Source organism: Triticum aestivum, chromosome 7A (genome assembly GCF_018294505.1).
Source record: "Triticum aestivum cultivar Chinese Spring chromosome 7A, IWGSC CS RefSeq v2.1, whole genome shotgun sequence".
In the NCBI taxonomy this organism is placed as follows: domain Eukaryota; kingdom Viridiplantae; phylum Streptophyta; class Magnoliopsida; order Poales; family Poaceae; genus Triticum; species Triticum aestivum.
Window position 1 is genome coordinate 737427328 of NC_057812.1, and position 17256 is coordinate 737444583.

General features: G+C 43.3%; 1 protein-coding gene and 1 long non-coding RNA gene across 2 annotated transcripts; one reads left to right on the top strand and one right to left on the bottom strand.

Annotated features, from left to right (window-relative positions):
• The first annotated feature begins 183 nt into the window (after positions 1-183).
• LOC123153948 (uncharacterized) lies at positions 184-10587 on the top strand. Its single transcript, XM_044572808.1, has 15 exons — positions 184-189; positions 315-624; positions 904-1557; positions 1972-2258; positions 3003-3290; positions 3412-3585; positions 4092-5052; positions 5131-5219; positions 5639-5743; positions 5841-6983; positions 7697-8404; positions 8503-8698; positions 8821-9471; positions 9601-9681; positions 10164-10587. The coding sequence occupies exons 1-14, from the start codon at positions 184-186 to the stop codon at positions 9675-9677; spliced, it is 5649 nt and encodes a 1882-aa protein (XP_044428743.1). The 3' UTR covers positions 9678-9681; positions 10164-10587.
• A 3574-nt stretch (positions 10588-14161) lies between these two features.
• LOC123149844 (uncharacterized) lies at positions 14162-16944 on the bottom strand. Its single transcript, XR_006474866.1, has 3 exons — positions 16537-16944; positions 14819-14862; positions 14162-14419 (listed from the first exon to the last, which is right to left on the bottom strand). It is a non-coding gene; the product is annotated as an uncharacterized lncRNA (long non-coding RNA).
• Positions 16945-17256: the final 312 nt, after the last annotated feature.

Consider the following 17256-nt stretch of genomic DNA (forward strand, 5'->3'; position numbering starts at 1 on the left):
CCTCAGCGCCGACGCCTCATCCCTCCTCCCACGCCGTCATCGTTGTCCCGTTCTACTTCCATGATGACATTTCACGTATCTAGTGTTTTCGCGCCATCAGCAATTTTCATTTGCAATGGCTATTTTTTTCTTGTCAATTATCAAATCTAAATGTTTTTTTCTTCTAAAATTATGCGCATGCGCATGGAGGTGCTTCCCTGGCCAGCCGTCTTTACCCCAGAGTTGCGCCGAAATTACACACGTTTGCCACTGTCCAAACTGAACCGAGCCCCAATCCACGACCCGGCGACAGAGAAGGCAGCCCCGATTTCTAGGGTTCTCCTCCGCCTCCGCCGTCCGGCAGCCGCCCACCGGCGCGCTCCCGCGTCGCCGCCGGCGGGCCGCCTCCAGAACCCCGTCAGCCCCCTCCACCCCCTCATCCACCTCCATTGCCTTCCGCTCCGCTCCGCCCCCTCCCCCCATATGCCTCGACCACAGTGACCGGCCGGCCGGCCGCCGCAGGAGCTCGACCGAGGCGACGGGCCGCCACAGGAGCTCCACCCCGGCACCGCCTTCGCCGTCCCTCTTCCCTCACCCGGCCTCCCTGCGCCCGCCGGCTCGACCCCGTAGCTGTTCGGCTGCGAGGTAAAAAAAAATTCAACTTTTGTGATGTACTGTACTACATGCCCCTGTTCCATGAGGAAATACTTGCTGCTCTGGGTTTGCTGTTGGTGTGCAATTGGGGCACCACAGCAGATTGAAGAGAAAACATTTGGGCTTATTGCTGGAGAATTCTGTGATGAGTTGATCCATGATTTGTGTGCTCAGCGTACTGATGCATTGATCCATGATTTCAGTATACATTTCAGGGAGCCAGTTTGCCGAATTTCTGACTTCCGTTTGCTTCTGATTGCGACATTCTAGGTGCCCTGCCTGATGCGTTGATTCTACCGAAGCGGATGGCCAACACCCGGTCAGGAGGGGCGAACAATGAGGGGGCAGGGGACGCCAGTGCAAGGAAAGGCAGCGCCGCCACCAATGCCAAAGACCCCAAGTCTGCATCGACCTCCACCTCGTCTGCCGGTGGAAGGGAGTCTAGGAGCTCGTCCGTGTGTGAAACAAGCGAGGAGCAGAAGCCAAACCTCAGGAGGTCGAACCGGGAAACAAGAGGAAAGAACCCCGTTGGGACAGCCACCGTCAGTTCTGCCTCCACACCGGTTTCGCAGAAATCTACGAGGGGCAGGAGCAACCCCAGCACACCTGATACCCCAAAATCATCACCAAAGAAGCTGAAAGGGTCGACAATGAAGGCTAGTACCCCAAGAACGTCCGACAGAATTAAGAAAAGTACCGTTTCAGCTTCGACCACTTCAAATGATTCAAATGGAGTTCCTAGTCTAGTGGCTACTCCCGACAAAACCGTAAATGGACAAATTGATGAACACAACTCATCAAAGCATAAGCATGATGATGCTTCCGAGAGTGGTACCAGGTCGTTGAAGAAGCAGAAAAGGCTAACCGCAAAGAGCTATACGAGTCTCTTCAAGACATCTTCTGAAGAATATGAAAAAACCCCTGGTACTTAACTTGATCTCCCTGTGATTTTGAACTCATGTTTTGCTTGTCCAATCAACTGGGATGATAGTCACAGCTTAGTTTGCCTGTTTCATTACCACAGTTGGTCTGTTTGTTGCAAACACCAATCTCCATGACTTTGCTGTTTGCTGCATATGATGTAGGTTCATCTTAGATAGCTGAATATGTAAAGCTTAACATGTTCTCATGACAGATTCAGTCAGGATGAAGTATTCCTCTAAAAACAATGCAGGACGTTCCATGCAAAGCACTCATGTTGAAATAACTAACTTAACATTTTAATAGCCTTGTATAGCTTGTTATCAATGAAATTTTGGCATGTCAATTCTTTTCATCCCAATGACTTCATCCCTTCATCTATCTTTGGTGATGTATTCCCTGCTGCTACTTTTAAAGGCTATGAAGGAAATGCTTCCATGGTGGACGCGGAAGACAATGGCTCTGTTTTGAGGTATGAAGAAAGTGGCGCACATGAAGAAGATGACAAGGCACATTTAAGTCAAGTCGTCAATAATTGTTTGGAAGGCTATACTTCTGGCCAGTGTGAACCTCCCGAGGTGATATTGGAGACAGATGGGTTGAAAAGTGATGTTGAAAAATCTGCTCAGTGTGAAGCTCCTGAGGTGATATTGGAGACAGATGGGTCGAAAACTGATGTTGAAATATCTGCTCCCATTTCAGAGGTTTGCTCAACCATCTTCTATTCTTTTGAGTTCTCGTTTTTTTAATTATACTCATTATGAAATCAAGGCGTTGCTTTAAGTACCAGTCCTCTCTGCCTTCATACTTTGCAGGTCTTAACCCCAGAGTAGCAAATTAGAATTAAATACCATATTCTGGTAATAGATTAATATGTTCTTTTGTTGTTCCATATCACACATCGCCTCTTGGGCTTAAATTATTACGACTCTGGACCTTACATTATCACAAAGCATTGTTGTAAGTATCATTGTTATTTTCCTTCATCCTTTATAGGTCGTAAGTCTCGAGTAGCAAAATAGAAGTAAATAACTGAACACATATTCCAGTAATACATCAAAATGTTCTTTATTTGGACCTGCATTATCTCGTATAACGTCTTGAGCTTCTTACTTTATTATAGTATTACCTCCGTCCCAAATTAGTTGTCTTAGACTTGCCTATATACGGATGTATCTAACACTAAAACATGTCTAGATACATCCGTCTCTAGACAAATCGAAGACAACTAATTTGCGATGGAGGGAGTACAATTTATGCAGGACGCAATGTTCACCTGACAGGATACTTTGTATAGTTTCCCTTTAGCAACTTGAGCATATGCTTGATTTTTTGTAACATCCTTGCTGCTTCAGTATGTTGGCTTGTTATTTGCAATGTTGCTTTTCTTTCTCTTGTCATCCTACCATCTGTATCAAAGGACTGTGTTACATTATCAATTCTTGCAGGCACATATGAATGCTGATCTGTGCTCACAAAATATTGTGGCTGAAAGCAGTCCTGCAATGGATGCTAGAGAGCCAACTCATGACTGTTCAGAGTTCGCACTTCACACTGCAATGGGCCGGAAAGCGGACTCATCAAAATTTGTGGAGTATTGGGTTCCTGCTTGCCTTTCACGAGTGCAACTAGAAATGTACTGTTATACCTTACTTTCAAACTCACCAGCACTTCGATCACATTCAAAAACTGACAGTGTTGGTGCTCTTCGCAACATTCTTGTATCCCTCCGGAAGGTTAGCTGTTGAAATTTCTGAGCATGCATGATACCTTCTTTTCACAGTAGGGAGAGACGGAATCTGCAGTGGTACTCATTGTGCATAGCTAACTGTCTTTACTGATCTTATCATGCAACAGTGCTGCGACCACCCTTATCTAGTAGATGCAATGCTCCAAACCTCACTTACCAAGGGCTACCCAGTAACTGATATCCTAGATATTGGAGTGCGTGCGAGTGGCAAGCTACTGCTTCTTGACAAAATGCTCCGAGAAATCAAGGGAAAAGGGCAGAGAGTTCTTATCCTTACCCAGGTGAGCCTTTTTTGAGGTACCATGCCTCAAATAATCTCTTGCTTCCATTATTTAATTTTGGCCGAATTTATGTAGTAATGCCTGTTATGTGTGATTCATTACTACTTCCTCTGTTCCAAAATATTTGAAGTTCTAGGTTTGTCCCTATTAGAGATGGCTCATCCTGAAAGAAGTTCATGCTCAATCCTTTAGTTTTAAGGAGGCATCTCTGACCCTCCTCAGGGTCTGGGCTTCCCTCGTTGTCATGATTCTAAAATTTATCTTTCTTTGGTACAATCCACATACGGTTCACTTCAGAAACAACATTTTGCAAGCACATGTTCTAACATCTTGGCATCGGTTAGAAAAACATGTTGTGGTACATTTTAATTGCTGACGGGTATATCCCTTATTAAGTTGTTTGGGTAGTTTGTGATTCGTCATTGTTAGAATTAAATATCATGATCTTTTGGAAAGGTTTCCCAAGCTTACCAGTGCAATATGACGTTTCTGTCTTCTATGTGCAGTCTTGTGGTGGGGCTGGCAATCCAATGGGTGACATTTTGGATGATTTTGTCCGTCAAAGATATGGTTTTGAGTCATATGAACGCGTGGAGCGTGGTCTCGCTGTACAAAAGAAACAGGGTGCAATGAGTATGTTCAATGACACGACTAAGGACCGGTTTATTTTCTTGATTGATAGTCGTGCATGTCTCCCAAGCATTAAACTATCTTCAGTTGATGTCATCATCATATATTGTAGTGATTGGAATCCCACAAATGACTTGAGAGTCCTCCAGAGGATCAGCATAGAGTCACAATCTGAATGTGTGCCCATTTTTCGTCTGTATTCATCTTGCACATTGGAGGAAAAGGCTCTTATACTTGCAAAGCATGATCATATTCTTGATAGCAATGGCCAGAATATAACGCCTATCCTGAGCCATTCTCTGCTTAGTTGGGGTGCATCATTTCAATTCAGCAGACTCGAAGAGCTAAAAAATGATGCATATTTAAGCAATGATTTTGGTGCTGAAAAACTGTTCATGGATAAAGTACTTCAGGAGTACTTAATGAAGTTGTCCACGAAAAATGATCCCAGCACTGAGATGAGCAATGCAGCCATTTCACAAGCTCGTCTGAATGGACCTTTTTATTCTAGAGATACTGTTGTAGTAGGTGAGAGGGGTGGGATATCTGCACCTGATAGTGATCTGCCAAAATTCTGGGTAAATTTGCTAGATGGGAAGTCTCCTCGCTGGCAGTATATAACTGAGCCGGTACAAAGAAGCCGTAGAAAGATACAAAACATGGAAGAAGGGAAAATTCCTGCCGATGAGGCCAGTACCAAACGTAGAAAAATTGCTGGAGCCTTGGATTCATCTGCAAATGTTTTAGCTGGCGAAGATAAGGACTCAATATTGCCTGAAATTAATACTACATCTAGTCGTCATCAAATATCAGTTGACCACACGTGGCAGGAACAAGGTATACTGCTGTAACTGTAATTATTAGCTCTGTTTTTCATGCACATAATGCACTGTTCTAACAGAGTCCATTTTGTAGGGGTGGAACATCTTCAGGACACACAAAAAGGTCTTCACATCAAATTGAAGCCAGAGCTATCAAAGCTATATGAATTGTTTGAACTACCGGTATGCTGAATGTAACGACCTCATTGTTCTGTTGATGTTTTAATTCTTGCTGTGTCACAAATACCTAGTGATAGTTTTTTGCCAATATATTCCTTTGGTCAGAACTAGTAACCCAATTTGACAGTATTGAAAGTTCTGTAAGAATGATATTAAGAACCAAATACATCCCAAAGAGAAGTAAAATGTTTGGTTGTCTGTAATTGATCAACAATCATAAACTGTGCCTAAACTGAAGAGTGCAGCATTCTGTACATCAATACATTATGTGTAGTAAATAAATACACAGACAAGTTATCAAAACGTAATTCACCCTACCATTCCAGTGAGGTTAAAATTCATGCAGACACATGATTTCATATACTCATCATTTGCTATTTAGCTGATTGGATTCTTTGATGGAACGGTAACATGTTGTGCAGGGAAGTGTTCAATGTTTATGTGATGAACTTCTTCATTATACTTTGAAGAATCACCAAGTCAGTGTGGAGCCAAAGCACATATTGCATGCATTCAACATTGCACTGGTTAGAGAAGAGCCTTCTGTAATTTTGCACTACATGTTCAGTGTTAAATGTTGCTGTTCTTGATGAATGTTCTCCTTCTTTGCATGCTTTATTTCAGTGCTGGCGTGCTGCTTCTCTCTCAAGGCATCAGGTTGATCATAGAGAATCACTGGCCCTTGCTGAAAAACACTTGAAATATGAGTGCAGTGAAACTCTCGCTGAGTTGGTTTATAACAAGCTAAGGATCCTAAAGAAGGAGTTCTCACATAGAGTACGCAGAACAGGCGAGAATAATCAATCAATTCCAGTAAAGAACATATCACCATATCAGCAGCAGACCTCATCTAAATATGGAAATGACAAATCAATCCCTGAGCAGGCAGAATCTGTTGGTGGGAACAAATCACACCAAGAGGATTCACATGATTTAGTGATTGAGGCTATCGTACCAGGAGAGAAGGAAGTCAAGGAACTGCTATCTGTTCCAGAGATTCATGCAAAGCAGCATTTATCAAAGGATGTACTTCTTAATAGAATCAGAGAGAAAAGAATTAATTTGGTTGACATGGTTTTCTCCTTGAGAGAAAAGAATATCCATGATAAACAAGCAAACGAGGTGGCAATGTTTGACATGCACAGGCACAAGGGAGTGGTGAAACTGAGAGAATCATGCAGAATAGTTGTGGAACACCTCCGTAGGTCTCAAGCTGATCCAGAGGACAGAGGTGGTCAAAAAAAGCTAATAGTTGAATGGTTCACTGTGCTACTATATGCGTTTCTGAAGCACATGAGGTACCAGCGTGAGAAGCTTGACTCACAGCAATCAAAGGTGTGGATTAAGGAGTTGCAGTTGAAGGAAGATTTCCTTGACAAAGCAAAATCTGGCCAACTAGATCATACTTTTGATCAACGTATTTGTTTACCAGATTCAGGCTTTGCTATCGAGGAATTCAGCCACTTTAGCTCCTGTGTTGATACAGCTACTTTGGCAAACTGTCCGCAGTCTTTGCACGGAACCTCAGCGATGGAAGTTACATTGGTTCGTGGTGCGATTCCATCTGATGTTATCAATGCAGAAGCAGCAAGAAATGGTTCTGCTGAAGTTTTTATCCACAGTGAAGGAAGGCTAGCATCAGAAGGTATTGGTTTGACAGAGAACATGATCAGCAATAGTTTTGATTGCATCGACTCGCAAGGAGGGGCATCTCTGGCTGTTCAACAGCAGTTAAATTCTAGTCCTGCGATTGATTCTATTGATCAGGTAGGGCATGCATTAATCAGGTCTTATACTTACTACGTAGTTCTTTGCAGTGGTGTCCTTCTGATTTTATAAGTTTAATATCCATGTAGGAACTGTCAGCTTAACTTTTCTTTACAGAAACTTCCAACTTAATTTGCAGTCAATTTATGTAAGATCATAACACATTGAAGCTTTGGTTCAAGTTTCATGTCATGTTTTATGGGTTGTAGATTTTTCAGACACCTTTTCCTTTGTGATATAGCGAAAAGGAAAGCAGATGTTTAGTAGGCTCATCTAGGATGTGTTGTTTTTGCTCTTTCAGCGTAGCAATGTGAGCATAGTTACTTGCTCATCATGGTCTGTACAGTACACTAGGCATAGAAGGTGCAACTGTATGTAGTATGTTTCCTTTCATACTATGTCATGTTTTACGGTTTGTAGATTACTCATTTAAGTTCTTTGTATTTTGTAATATAACGAAAGGAAAGTAAATGTTTAGTAGGCTCATCTATGAGCATCTGTGACTGTATCCATTTACTTGAACGTACTTCCAAATAGTGGACATTCCAGTTGATGCAGCACTTATCTTTCCATTAGAGTCAGTTCTGAGCACATGGTCTTCATGTTCCAGTTCATGGTACTTTATTACATTATGGTTACACCAGTATTCCTTTTGACTGTTTTATTGTTAGTATCCTATGACACTAATCATATGTACCTGTAACATATATCAGGAATCTTCAAGTGGTGACAATAGAAGGACCGAACAAGTTGAGCAACAGAGTGGTGTGGATTCACAACCATTACCGGGAGAGACTGACCGACGTTTAGGAGATGCTGAAATGGAAGTTAACACCTGCAATGGAGACAATACTCAGGCAGATCCACCGGAATCACAGACTCTGGCTCCTGTGCCCAGCCAGACTTCCTTGCAAATGTCTAAGGAAGTTGGAGCTGAGGCCAATCTTGTAATGCTGTCTGCCGAACCAATTGTAGCACCAGCACCACTTCTACGAAGAGAGGCAGAACAAGTAGACCGTTCTGGTATAACACCCGCACAGACTTTGCAACCTGAAATGCAACCATCAGCATCCAGGGAACTTTCTACTCCGACGGATTTGATAATTCAGTCTTCACAACCAAGTATGGTGCCAACTGTGCTTTCACAAAGAGATGTAGAACAATCAAGCCTACTTTCTCGTGTACCATCATCTCAGTGTTTGCCATTGGTTCCACTGTCCAGTATTCCGCTTGAAAGAACAAGCCCTGATCAGTGTCAACCAAGTCATCAACCCGAGGCCGCACCGGGTTCTTCAGCACAACTCTTTCTGGGGGCTCCAATGATGTTTAATCATCCACCAGTTGGTGATGAACCACTGAAAAATGAGTTGCACAGATTACGGTTATACATTGACTCACGTAATAAAGCCCACGAACTAAAGGTTTGCTGTTTCTTCTAGCTCATGTATATCCTAGTTGTGAACTTCTTACACTAGTTCTGGGCTTCTCATCTTGTTCTTATTTTTTCACTTATGGACAGCAATCACAACTTATGACCGAGTGTAGCCAGGAAATAGAGAAGGTCAAACAAAAGTATAATTCGTTACTTGAAGAAAATGATTCCACTCATCTTCAGCAAAGGAAGGCGCTTGATAATTTATGTGAGAAAGTTATCCTCAACCAGTCACTAGCTGACGATTTTCGGGCTAAATTCATATCTTCTTCTGGAGCGCAAGGTACTGAGTATTGACTATAGGCAATCATATTTGATGTCCTTTAAATGAATATGCTGACATGATTTTCAAACATCCGTCCCAAATCTCTATCACTAATAATATCTAATTACTTTAATCTGCAGCTAGAGCCCACAGCCCTCCAAATCACCAGAGACCACAGGCTTCTCAGCAAGTTCCCATGAGGCCTTCAGCGGCGGCATCGACTGCATCACCAACTGCATCGTCGACAGCTGGTCGACCACCAGTGCAGATGCATCATGTCCAACCATTACAGGTCGATCAACTATCACCATCATCATCATCATCGCCATCTTCACCTCACCCCTCCGTACTAAAAAGCACTGGATCAACATCAAGTACTTTTGGTCTCGTGCCAGTTCTGCCACGGGGAAACTTTGGAGTCCAGAGTGAAGTAACACGTGCACCTGCTCCTCATCTTCAGCGCAGGTTGCCTCCACAGGTGCATTCGATGGCACATGCAAATCAGCAGCAGCTTCCAATTTGGCTCGAGAGCACGTCTGCAAGGACACGGTCTACCTCTGTGACTCCAGTAAATATAAGACAATCATGCCCACAGGCAGTTCCCCCAGGGAACCCATCAGTGTCAAGCTTGCACCCAAGTTCACACCACACTGTACCTGCACCATTGGGGCCATCAAGCTCACATCAAATTCAGCAGGTTCTACCACTGCCATCAAGTTCACAGCCAACACGCCTGCTGTCGCCCGTATCTTCGGTTCCAAATCCCATTCTGCCACTAACATCACCGCGAGGTTTGACTACGACATCTAGCGTTGCCTCAGCTGCGTTGAATGTGTTGCCAAGTAGGGGTGTTGGCCCTTCCGCATCAGGCACGCCACAGTCAGACTCTGATTCAGTATCGCTGGATGAATGGCTAACAGGAAAGCTTGGGCTGCGCAGTGATACCCCTGGCGTGGCCGCTCGTGTAGATGTGGTATGCCTATCTGACGATGAATAGACCGGTACGTTCACATTTCCTCGACACTGAGTGTAACAGGTTGCTTGAAAAATTAGAGATATCAAGGACAGCATGCATCATTACAAAGATACCGATGATAATTTAAATATCATTATCTCAGGTGCAAATGACAAATGATTAGGTTGTCTCAAGTGCGGATTTATAAACAGAAAACTCACTGAAATAATATTTCAGAACTAGTAGTTCACAGTAACTAAGAGATGAAAGTGTTAAAGATTAGATTGTTAACTGGAGCCGTCATGTACACAATGAGCCAATCCATTGTTCTTCCATGATATCCAGTACAAAATTTAGGGTTGCGATATGTGCCTCTTGAACAATCAATTTTCTTTAACACTTTTCATGATATCCAGTAACCAAGAGATGAAAAGTGTTGCGATATGTGCCTCTTGAATAATCATTTTTTAGAAACATTATGCTCATGTGATGGCTGATGTCTAACTGATATAATCATTTGCTGTATAGATGACTAAACCAAGCGCTCGCGGAAGAGCTCCAGCAGAAGGTCGCGTGCAAGCTTTGGTCAATCTCATGAGTAACCTGTAATGCAACTGCATGCTTGTTTCTTCCATGGGATGGACACTTTCTCGTGTCGGTCAGTCTCATGAGTAGACGATCGTCAAGACTGAGCACGCGCATGCCAGGCACGATGATGCAAATTAGAGTCCCGATATATGTGCCGCGACTCATTTGTAACGGGTTTTTATCTAAAGCGTGCGCGCTTGTGGATCCACTAATGCCTGCAGCAACTAGCCCTCCATGCTGCTGTGATTATTTTGCATGGCATGGTAATTGATTGCCTAGTTGGTTCAGGGTTGAGACCAACCTTGCTCCAGATTGATTGATGCATCACATGGCAACTCAAAGTGAAGAGTTTGGCACTGGCTCAGTTCCTTGGTTTTCAGTAACGGATGAGGTTGCCTTGTCCGGTACTCCCTCCGTCCCATAATGTAAGACGTTTTCCGTCCCATAATGTAAGACGTTTTTTGACAGTCCTATATTATGGGACGGAGGGAGTACTTACCAGACAAGCATGTCATGACAAATATAAAATCTCTGCACAAGGGAGGGAGGTAAAAAAAAGACTTACTTCACTGGGTGGCCAGGCCAGTGAATGCTTTTACCTCAGCAGAGCTAACCCAGCTAGCTAGCATTTAATTAGCTGGTCCAGTCAGTGCCTCGTCTGGTAATGCCTCAACAGGGCTAGCCCAGCTAGCTAGCGTAGCTGGTCCAGTCAATGCTTTCCTCGGCGATGAACCCGCTCAGTACCAGGATTTTTATGCCGCTACATACGTTTCCAAGCCAGTGGTGTGGTACTAATCAAAACAAAAACCTAAAACCTCCAAAGTGTACGCGCACTAAATAGAGAGAACGAGCGTCACATACATGCATGCATAGGTTTTGTCTTTTAGTGCATATGATTGATCATTAAATGCAGCCAGACTTATTATATCCGATGGACAATAAAACAGATTCACGTGTATTTATTCCGGTTCTTCAATTTTTAAAAAGTCATATCTTTTAAACCACGTGTCAGAATTCAGTCCGTCTTCACCGCTGGGTTCGTCGTGACGAGATCTTTGAAACTAGATCCCATATGATTATGTTTCAACGAATTTTTTTTTGATGCCAACTTTGATGATATATTTGTGCAACTTTAGTACTGTATTGTGCAATTTTTAGTACTACATCGTGCAACTTTTTTCCAAAACTAATGTTTGGAACTGCACCTTCGTATGAGGTTGCAACCTAGCAACCACGACGACTTTGATGTGCAACTAGTCTATTGCCTCGACGAAAGTCGATGTGCAGCTTCCTCTTATAATGTAGTCTAGTTGCACACACATTGATGCTTAGTTGGCAGGAAGACTAGTTGCACACACATATGACCAGTTGGCTTGTAATTTAGTTTAGTTGCACACACATTGATATTTAGTTGGCAGGACACTAGTTGCACACACGTATGCTCAGTTGGCACGTCAATGTAGTCTAGTTGCACACACATTGATGTTTAGTTGCAGGACTATTTGACACACACATATACTCAGTTGGCGCGGCAATCTAGTCTAGTTGCACACACATTGATGTTTAATTGGCAGGAAGACTAGTTCGTCGAAACATCTCCATACGGGATCTACTTTTGAAGAGCACGTCGCGAGGGTTTCAAAGGTGAAAACGGATTTAAATTTCGACATGCGGTTTAGAAGATATGCCTTTTACAATTTTGAAAACCAAAAATTAATGCATAAACGAACATGAGGAATATTAATACAACGGTATGCAGTCATTCATCACACGTGAGAAGAAACCATATATAAGATGATTAATTAACAACATGCTACAGGTTTCCTAATCGGAACATAAAGGACAGAAGGTTTCTAAAAAAGCTGGCCGCCGAGAAGCGCTAGCGGGCACCCAGCCGCCCGCTAGACGCGTCCAAACAAAAAAGGGGAAACCGAGCGGTAAGTTAACTATTATGGACTTAAGAGAGTGCTAATTGCTTGACCCAATCAATCACCGCCTTCTCTACTCTAGTGCCTACTTGCTGAGAGACGTCACCTTGTTTGGCGCTGATGGCATGTAGTAACTTCCTCTTGCAAACTGAGACGTCGGATTGCATCGATGCGTTGTCCTTCTGGAGTACCCCAAAATCCTCCCGGAGGGAGAGAACCGGCCTCATCCATCGTCTTGGCTCGACCCATCGCTTTGGTCCCAAGAGCACAAGGGGGATTTTAACACTGCAAGAGCATCTCTAGCAGATCCTGTATTCTGCCGACCCGCAAAACGTGTTTGCAATTCGCGAAAAAACGATATTGCAGACTGGTGCAGACGGTCGCAAAGACAGACCCCGCAAAACGGACCCGTATAAAAGGATATTCATAGAATATTTTTTTTACGAATCGGCTTTGCGGAGTCTGCTCTTACGCCGCTGCCGCCGGTCCACAAATATCAATACCACACCACAAGAATAAAACAATCATTCACACTACAAAATAATTATTCAGAAAAATTATCAATATCAATACAATACAACAATCATCCACATTACAAATAATTATTCAAATCACCGAAGCAAACTAAATAATGCAATATAAAACTTGTCCCAAATACAAGTAACACATGAATTAAATAAAAAATGAATCAAAAAATGAGATTGTTACGGTCCAGCCCTTTGCCAATGGTGCTTAATGAGATCCTACTGAAGCTGAAAGTGGGTGTTTGCATTTTCAATCTCCTTGTATGTCTAAAGAAAAGCTCTAATGCGGAGACGGCGGAGGAGGACTGGAAGGGCTGTTGTGATACGAATACGAGAGGGGAAAGTAGGGGAATTGGATCAGGACATCGCTTGATCGACGCGTGCGTGGTTGGAGACGGCGGAGAAGGACCAGATGCGACGAATTTCGCCGGATTCCGGACTCCGGTGCCGGTCCGTGACATTTGGGGCAAGAAATCTACCCACAACCCGCGTTGATCGGTATACGAGGCACCCTTAGTTTGGCCTCCAAGCCCTCAAGTATATATGCTCACGAGGCTCAAGCAATATCATCAATTCCACCAATACATCTCTATCTCTTCTAACATCAGGTGTGGGTTTTCGGTGGCCTGAAAAATATTTACGGGTTTGATCACTTTTACAGTGTTTGGTCTGTACATTTTTTCGACCAAAACCTTCAAAACCAAAAATATTGCTCTCTCCGTTTGAAAATACTTGTCAGAGAAATGGATGTATCTAGACATATGTTAGTTGTAGATACATTTTATCAGTTTTTCCGACAAGTATTTCCGGACAAAGGGAGTAGATGTTTTGGACGTGTCTAGCGGGCGGCCGTTGGCCCGCTAGCACTCCCGGGCGGCCGCCAGGAAAGGAAAGAATCGGTCCCCCTGATCCCATAAAAGGAAATCCCTCCCCCGGTAGTAACATATGCGCGCCAAGCCAACAAATCAGGCGCCCAGCACGGTCCCCAGGCAATCATGTGCCCTTCCCTCCCCTCCCGAAGCTCTCATGCCCACTGGCCACCAACTTTTTCTTCCCCACTCCCTTACCTGCTCCCACCTTCTTCCCTAGAAAACAAATGGTTACCTAGGTCTAGATCTCCATTGCCAAAGCTGCCATGGCAGATGAATCAAAGTGAACTAACAGCAGATCTGGAATAATTTGCTATGAAAAAAAGGGAAAGAGTGAGGACGGATCAGAATGTACCAGGTAGCACTAACAAGGGTGAATGAAGAGGTGATCATTTTCTCCTCCTGTTCAGACCCCCTCCTTGACTTTCACTTTCCCTTTCCCCCTCATCAAATTTCTCTTTACAAAAATAGCTTCTCCATTGTTGAAGAGAGCATAAACAGAGATAAAAAAGGGGAGATCTTGTACCTGTGCAATTTTAACTGATTTTTTTTGCAACTACATCATGGGACAAGCCAACATTTGCAGCATTGTGTGCAACAAAATGCAAAAACTGTGCAATTATATAGGAGAGAGCACATAGATAGTCTTATATCACACATAATGCAGAAGAACCGATGTCCATGTAGCAAAAAAAGGAAAAAAATAAAGAGAAAAGTATGTTGTAGGTACTGTGAAGCATAACTACCAACTAGACAAAAATCTGGCATGCAGGTGTTTTCTTCCTTTGATCTTTCCACACAATAGTATATGTGACTTTGCAGCTGAGAATTATGTGCACAAATGTACACCAGCTCCTCCACCCCGCAAAAAAACCCTGCACATGATGCAAAAAAGAAGCCAAAACTAGAAAATTAGATGCATGTAAAGAACATGAGGATGCCAACTAATGAATGGTTCTTGTGCAACTAAAGGAGTTGAATGCCAACTCATGTGACATTGTTGTGCAATTATTAAAAAAAGTTGGGGAGTCTCCTTAATTGTTCTTGTGCAACTAAAATAGTTGAGGATGCCAGCTCATGTGACATTGTTGTGGGACTATTTGAAAACTCGAGGCTGCCGACTCCCAAATGGTTCCAATGCAACTATGAAAGTTGAGGATGCCAACTCGTATGATACTGTTGTGCAACTATTTAAAAAGTTGAGGATACCCAGTCCTAATTGATTATTATGCAACTATAAAAGTTCAGGATGCATCTATAGAAATTGAGGATACCTCTCCTTCTAGGAGTTGCATCTCCTTCTACAACCATTTTTGGCCTGTGAAATAACGCAAACAAACAAATTAGTCAAAGCAACCAAATGCATAGAGGAAAAAATGAGAAAAAACAATTTATATAAAAAATGCCATGAGGTAAGCAACTCATGATAACTTTTCAAAGCACACCTATAAAACAAAAAGAATGTGTGCAACTTGATGCACTATATGACCAACTGAGCACACATGAGTGCGCAATCACAAAAATCAGCATACACACTGCCTAACATGATTTAGGCACTGGAGCCAAAACTAAACTAGCCGCCAACCGTGCAACTAGATAGCCCTTACCTGTGCAACTGCATAAGTGTGGCTAAGCCAACTAGGATATGTACCTTTCTGATTTGCAAACTCCTGTACAAAAGCATACCCTTGACAACAGGGCACACATGAGTGTGCAATCAAAAACACTACACGCACACACACTGCATGAACATGATTTACATAGTGTATCCATCTGAATACCATTGATTGTGCAACTGGTTAGGCCTCATTGTGCAACTTCAATAGTTGGCTAGCCAACTGAGATATGTCTATGCGTCATCCAACTATGTTTGCGTTTCTATGCAACTATTACAACAAACTAGCTAACTGGTTACTTATATGCATCCAACTTACAAGAAAACAGAGAAACCACACGGATGCACTTACGAGAAAAAGAGAGGTACATAATGGAATGAAGCTCTACAAAGAGTATCATGTTTAACGAGACAATTGCAGTGTAGGTAAGAATAGATGGATCAAAATAGGATCCTGATCCATACCAATAGTGACAAAATCAGAACAGCTCACCATGAAAATCCTACTCAAACACACCATTAAAATCCTAATCGCCGTAAAAACCCATCATAATCCTAATCACCGTAGCTCCTATTGAGCAAGATGCTGAAACGTAGTTGTGCAGTTGCCACCACCCTTAACTACCCACTGCCATGTGAGCTATACAACTAAAAATTTGCATAATGCATTACTAAAGTTGCATCATTTAGTAGTAGAGTTGCACCAGATTGCACCAAAAATTGGCCGACTACCTTCCCATGAAACTTGTGAAGTCCTCTCTGTGCAACTATATATAATTAAGTGTGCAAACTGTTCTACCTCTGTGAAACTTGTAATACCTCTCTGTGCAACTAACCATGTCAAATCTAGCATTGCATATCACTCAATATAAAAAAGAGGCATCGAACTAGATTGATCTCTACTGAGGGTAGCAGTTCCAATGAGAGCTACCATAACGACAAATTCATTCTAAGCGAGAAATGGATGGATCAAGTTGCATCAACTACAGATCCATGAGTTTGAAAAGTTGGATCTTAAATCATACAAACAATGACAAAAAAATCTTTAGAACTTCAATTGTTTTTATAGCCTTACATCACTACCAAAACAACCTTGGATCTGTTCATCTAAGGACATTTCCAGTTCATTAGTTTCTTATTTGTTCTGATGTGACCCAATGAATGTTTAAATCAATGTTGGAGTAAGAGAAACACTACCAAATCAATCAGCCAGCTGGATCGATTACTCCATGTATCACCACTGTGCTAATTAAGCATCAAAGTGAAAACAACTCCAAGGTCCAAGCAACAGGCAGCACATGCATATCCTTCTATCACGAGAGCCCAGTCTGAATTGCAAGTAGCCAAGTACTACTGTACTAGTAAATAGAAGCAGACCTCGTATGATGGCGTTGACCTGAGACTGGATCCGGTAGGGGAGGGAGCAGCGGGACGATTGGGGAGGATGTCGTCGTGTGCTGGGCGTCGTTCTTGGCCACACCGCACAGGCCGCCCTGGACACCAGCCAGTCTGTCGTCCTTGGGCCCGCCATCCATCAACAACATTGACTATGGAGAGGAAGTGGAGGAGAAGGGCTACCCCATAGGAGGAAGGGCAGGAGAGGGGTGGCGCCATGGGGAGGAAGGGGGTAGGGCAGCGCCATGGGGAGGAAGGGGAAGAGTAGGGCGGCGCCATGGAGGGGAAGTGAAAGAGAGGAGCGGCAGGGGAGGAGCGGCGGCGATGCTGCGGTGGAGAAATCGGTCGAGAAAAGGGACGAGAGGATAAGGGCGTGTCGCGTAGCAAGTCTCTCCCCCAACCAGGTAGCACCTGCAAGTGGTACTCGCGAGTCGTGATGACACTAGCGAGGTCGTGCGGCTATGAGCCGGCCGCTCGTTCTATCTAAATAGTGTGCGTGCACTTTTAAGAATTTGGGAGATGTTTTTTACTTGAGTCTTAGCGAAAGAGCTATACCTCAGCAGAGCTATAGCTCAGCTAGCTAGCCTAGCTGGTCCAGTCAATGCTTCATCTGGTAATGCCTCGACCGAGCTATAGCTCAGCTAGCTAGCTTAGCTGGTCCAGTCAATGTTGTCCTCGGCGGTGAAAGACGTCATTACCTTC